Source organism: Gymnoscopelus microlampas (assembly GCF_963454915.1).
Source record: "Gymnoscopelus microlampas genome assembly, chromosome: 22".
Taxonomy (NCBI): domain Eukaryota; kingdom Metazoa; phylum Chordata; class Actinopteri; order Myctophiformes; family Myctophidae; genus Gymnoscopelus; species Gymnoscopelus microlampas.
This window is the reverse complement of record NC_139959.1, coordinates 35,625,335-35,631,334: the sequence shown is the minus strand read 5'-3', so window position 1 is coordinate 35,631,334 and position 6,000 is coordinate 35,625,335. Positions and strand designations below refer to the sequence as shown.

General features: G+C 41.7%; 1 protein-coding gene across 1 annotated transcript in view; it reads left to right on the top strand.

Moving 5' to 3' along the window:
- The window catches only part of apbb1ip (amyloid beta (A4) precursor protein-binding, family B, member 1 interacting protein), a 50,181-nt gene that overhangs the window by 34,444 nt on the left and 9,737 nt on the right, over positions 1–6,000 (top strand). The window contains exons 7-9 of the mRNA XM_084049051.1: positions 2,680–2,801; positions 4,338–4,412; positions 5,063–5,206. Of these exons, the coding sequence (XP_083905177.1) occupies positions 2,680–2,801; positions 4,338–4,412; positions 5,063–5,206 (341 nt within the window). The remainder of the gene's footprint in view (positions 1–2,679; positions 2,802–4,337; positions 4,413–5,062; positions 5,207–6,000) is intronic.

Here is a 6,000-nt window from a genome sequence, read left to right as displayed (position 1 = left end):
TATTCCTAAAAGTAACCTCAGTAAACTCTGCCTAAACGTAACCTTATTCCTAATAACCTCAGTAAACTATGCCTAGACTTAACCTTATTCCTAAAAGTAACCTCAGTAAACTCTGCCTAGACTTAACCTTATTCCTAAAAGTAACCTCAGTAAACTCTGCCTAAACTTAACCTTATTCCTAAAAATAAGTAACCTCAGTAAACTCTGCCTAAACTTAACCTTATTCCTAAAAGTAACCTCAGTAAACTCTGCCTAAACTTAACCTTATTCCTAAACGTAACCTCAGTAAAGCTATGGCTAAGCTTAAACTTATTTCTAACCTTCCTCCGTAAAACAAATACAAGAATACAAAAACCGCTGGTCCGCAATCTTTTTTTGGCCGAGCGTGTTTTGGGGTGAGTCTTCCGGTTACCGTACTAGAACCCTAATTGTAACAACTACAGGCTACAGCTATTAGCTTTGAATATTAACATCCAGTAAAAACATGAATAAATGAAATCCTTGAAACAGCCATTTAATGTTTCTTTAATAGTCATGCCCAGTGAAACTCCACCACACAGCACTGTACCAGCATGCCAAGCAATGAACACAGCAATGACCTGTTGTGCATTTGTTGCCGTGTTTAAGTGCATGTGTGTGCACGGCTGGAGGACAGAGCCACGTGCTCACCATAACCGTGTGGTTAGTGCACTTCAAAGAGCTTTTACTCTTAACAAGTCACTGACTGTGAGGCTGCAGGCACAACCATCCATTTAATGGTTGTAATAGTCAAACCGTAGGCTGGAATCCCTGGGAGCAATTTATTTAATGTCTACCTATGGCTCCATCGGGGCCAACCTGCAATTGTGAAGCAGCGAGGCACCTAATAATGGCAGATCTGTGCCAGCATCTAGTACTAAGTGTGTGGCAGTGGTGTAAAGTAACTAAGTACATTTACTCCAAGTACTGTATTTAAGTACAATTTTGAGGTATTTTTTACTTTACTGGAGTACTTCCGATTTTCAATCATTTAACTTCTACCCCACTGTATCTCAGAGTAAAATATTGTACTTTTTACTCCACTAATATTATTGGAAAACTTTAGTTACTAGTTACTTTGTAGATTTTGATTATTATTACAAAACCACTTCAGACCTATACTTTGGCATTTTCAAAATAGCCTATCTACAAGCTCACAACGCTTCACTTTGCGACGCGTTGTGAGCTTGTAGATCTGCTATTTTCATTACATTTTTTTATACATGTTATACAATTGAAAACTTGTGAAATGGGACCTTCTGCATAATGAGTACTCTTACTTTTGGTACTTTAAGTACATTTTGATGCCAATACTTTTGTACTTTTACTCGAGTAAATTTTATATACCGAACTTGTACTTGTAACAAACTATTTCTATAATAGGGTATTAATACTTCTACTTTAAGTACTTCTTCCATCACATGTGTGTGTGTGTGTGTGTGTGTGTGTGTGTGTGTGTGTGTGTGTGTGTGTGTGTGTGTGTGTGTGTGTGTGTGCGTGTGTGTGTGGGCGGGCGGGCACAGCGGGAAGGGGGAAGTGAGAGAGTGCCCTTTAATGTGTTTTCATGTTTTAATGCCATATAAAGTCATTCCAGCAAAGCAGGGTGGCGTTTTATTGAACTCTGTCTAAATTTGGCCTTCGGTCTGCATGGGGCTCCATTTAAAATGGACAATTGTGTTACTGTGGCCGTGAAGTGTATTTTAAAACCGAGCTCTGGGTGAATTAAATACCTCCAGACCAGCTGGCGCGGTCACTGTAAAAAGCGTTTGTTTTAAGAATAGTGCAAAACTAAATGGACAGAAAGAGGGGGTGGGGGTGAGAGCTGGGTTCAGGTTTTGGTTAAACCACTATTATGATGCTGGGAATAGAGATCAATTTAAGCCATTTAGACCGGGAAATAATGTTATTTTTAGATTTCTTTGGCTTTTGAAAAATAGCAGATATACAAGCTCATAGCGTGGCACCGAGTGCCGCGCTATGAGCTTGTAGATCTGCTATTTTTGAAATTAAATTGTGTGCACATCTTTCAATACATACTTTTTAAAAGCGATTTGTGACTCAAATATTCGCTTCTGGGGGTCCCTGGAACAAAACATTTTGAGATGGGGGTCCGCGGGCCAAATACATATCTAAAAATGTTTTCTAAATCTTAACAGTATGTTGCTATATCAGTGGTGCTCCAACTTTTCCATGTCAAGGACCTCCAACATGATATATATTTGGCCGTGGACCCCCATCTCAAAATATGTTGTTCCAGGGACCCCCAGAAGCACAGATCGGAGTTAAAAATGTTCACTTCAAAACAAATATTCAAAGATTTGCACACATTTTCCACGATTTTGCCGTGCTATGAGCTTGTATATCTGCTATTTTTTCTATTTTCAGAAAATGACACAGATGCGTTCCCGGTCTCAATGGGTTAAACATTCTTTATACTCCTTAATATATAATAATAACATTAGTACTGTGGACTTTAGTGTGATTGGACAACCACATTCTAATGAAAACGTATGTTGAACAAGTAAACTGGAGTCTTTTTTTGTGTTTCATCTCCCCAAGCCAGAGTCTTGATATCATTATTTGACTGTCTTGAGGGGAGTTATTTTTTATGGCTGATAGAAATAATAGATTTTCTGTGTTTGCTTTTCTCTCTGGCTGCAGAACGGGGGTTCGAGGACCACGAGATCCTGGTGGAGCACCTCTCAGCGTGGACCAGAGACAGTGAAAACAAAGTCTGCTTTCAGGAGAGAGAAGACAAATATGCCGTCTTCAAAAGCCCTCAGGTAACGCCACCCGTTAACCTCACGTCCACCAGGGACCGATTTTTCAAAAATGTTCAAAAATAGCAGATATACAAGCTTGTAGATCTGCTGTTTTTGAATAGCCAACATATAAATGGATAAAGTGTTTAAAATGATTGTTAGGGACATTAACTAGAACTACTTTTGCTGGGGACCCCCTGGGACCCCCTCAACGACCCCTGGGGGTCCCCGGACCCCACTTTGAGAACCACTGCCATAAACTGTAGCAAATGAACCCATTTAGACCCGTTGCACCTATTGTTTATACCTTTCAAGCTGGGAACGCCTCTGTGTCATTTTAGTTGTTGCTATATATCAGTGGTTCTCAACCAGTGGTCCGGGTTTTTCTTGAGGTTGTTCCAGGGGGTCCCTAGCCAAATTAATAGTTACTGTAGGAACCAAATTGACCCTTATGTGTCTGTAACTCTGAGAGTGTAACTCTCAGAGTTACATGAACACTAATGATGATGATACAGTGTAGATTAGGCCCCCCAAGAAATCAAAATGGTTGAGTCCCTGGCATATCTTTTCAAAAGGGGGTCTGTGGGCTAATGTGTGTCAATTTGGGGGTCCTTGACGCGAAAAAAGGTTGAAAACCACTGCAATATATTGTTGCTGTCGGGCAGAATCCTCTTATCTCCATATTCTAACTTTGTGTTTTTTCGTAAATGAATGCCCTATCTGATCATACACTTCAAAATACTCTAATCTTAAAATAATAACCGAAAATAGCCGATCTACAGGCTCTCAATGCGTCGAGAGTTTGTAGATAAGCTATTTTTCGCTGTGCAACATGCTTCCATAGAACAGTGGTTCTCAAAATGGGGTTCGGGGACCCCCAGGGGTCCTTGAGGGAGTTCCAAGGGGTCCCCAGCTAAATGACAGATAGTCTTAGGAACCAAATGGACCCTTATGGGTCTGTAACTCTGGACCCTAATGGGTCCATTTGGTTCCATTTGTACACTCTCAGAGTTAAATCAACATTGATTTTACAATATACATTGGGGTCCCAGAGATAGAAATGCCATTAAATGGGGGTCCGTAGCCCTAATGCATGTCAAACTGGGGGTTCTTGAAATGAAAATGGTCGAGATTCACTGCTAGAGCCGTAAAAATCTCCTCTTATGGGGGTCCATAGCATATCTTTTCAAACAGGGTTTCGCGGGATAATACGTGTCAATCTGGGGGTCCTTGACATGAAAAGGTTTGAGAACCACTGGTCTATAGAAGACATGCTGGGTTCTATAAGATCCTAATGACTGAAATCAGTCGTGGGGACTGTGAACTTTAGTCCATACTACCATTTACCACTCCAACTTGAGACAAAAGCTATCAAAACACAATCCCCCCTATAGAGCCGTCTCTCACCACAGTCCAAACAAAGACCCCCGCACGATATCAAGTCTAAAGTCATCTGAACACATTAGGACGCTCATTAGTGTCGGTGGATATTTCATGTTAACGTTGGCATCGGTGCAAAGACATCATCTTTTTGTTTTTTCCCTTTTCTCGCTGCAGAACTTCTATCTGTGGAATAAGGATTCGAAAACTGTACCAGAGATGAAAGAAAGAGACAAGCAGTTGCTAATAGAGGTAAAACACACGCACACACACACACACTGTATTACTACACTTGCTGCATGCCGAAAACAGCTAATCTACAAGCTCACAACGCGTCACGCTGTGACACGCTGTGAGCTTGTAGATCAACTATTTTCGGTCTGTGACACCCGTGCGCACCCATGATGACTTAGTGTCTTAGTTCTACTGGATCTTTTCTCCACTAGTCCCTCCCAAACATTTAGTCTACTTTTTATGTGTTGATCACAGTATAGTATTTATTTAGTGTTCGTAAAGGTAAAAAAAAAGGTAGTTGACAGACATTTTTCGTCATAGTTTTAGTAGACCAAATCAACACTGGCAGGGGCCTATCTCCTGTTTCTGTAGCGTGAGGCAGCTTGATGTACAGCCCTTGATGCAGAGTGCCAAGCAGAGGCATTGGGTCCTATTTTTATAGTCTTTGGTATGACCCGGCCGGAGATCGAACCCCGACCTCCTAGTTTCAGGGCGAACACTAACTACAAAGCCACTGAGCTGGTTAGAAGCCTATAGTAGTTGCAAGTTATTTGTGTTTATGTTCACAGTTAGATGTTGAGATGGTTTGTGGCTAAATGAGTGCATGAAGCTTGTAAAACGAAAAAAACAAACAAAAAAACACAAACATACCATAATTCTCCTCACAGGAGAACTTCTGCGGGACGTCCATCATCGTGCCAGACCTGGAGGGGGCGCTCTACGTCAAGGAGGACGGCAAGAAGTCGTGGAAACAGCGGCTGTTCCTGCTGAGAGCGTCTGGGATTTATTACGTACCCAAGGGGAAGAGCAAGGTCAGCACAGTCACAGGTCAAAGAAGGGCATCTGTGGCAAAAAAAAAAAAAAACCCAGACAGAAGTTCATCCAAACAGTCAATGCCCTTTAGGTCACAGGGGTCTTCAATGTTTTTTAACCCCAAGGACCCCTTAGCTGAGAGAGATGAAGCAGGGACCCCCCCAGCCCACTATATATTGTATAAAATTGTGTTGCAGATTAAACTTTTTCATAGATAGCGTCATAGACTTGTTTGACAGCACTGTCATCAATGATCATCAGTGATCATTGGTTCTTAAAGTGGGGTCCGAAGACCCCCAGGGGTCCTTGGGGGGGTATCAGGGGTCCCCAGCAAAACTAGTTAATGGCATCAAAATAATTTTAACATATTTTATACTTCTACAAGCAGATCTACAAGCTCATAGCGCGTTTGAAAAATCCCGGAACAAAAATATTTTTTTCTTCTCTATGCCAAAACACTTTGCTGAAAATAGCAGATCTACAAGCTTGTAGATCTGCTATTTATCGGCTAATGTTCCCCTCAGAATAGGGATGCTAGGGTTCAAGTGGTTGATGTAAAAAAAATATCCCAACCCTATAGTAACTCTGAGGACCCCCTAGGAGTCCCGAACCCCCTGTAGTAACTCTTGAGGACCCCCTAGGAGTCCCGGACCCCCATGTTGAAGACCCCTTGCCCTGAGTCTTTGGCTAGTGTCAACACACACCATGCCCTTGTTTGTTCAATACACATTCAGTGGAGCTGCTACTTGACCGCACGCTGACCCTTTAGAAACCAACATAGTGAGGAGGAATT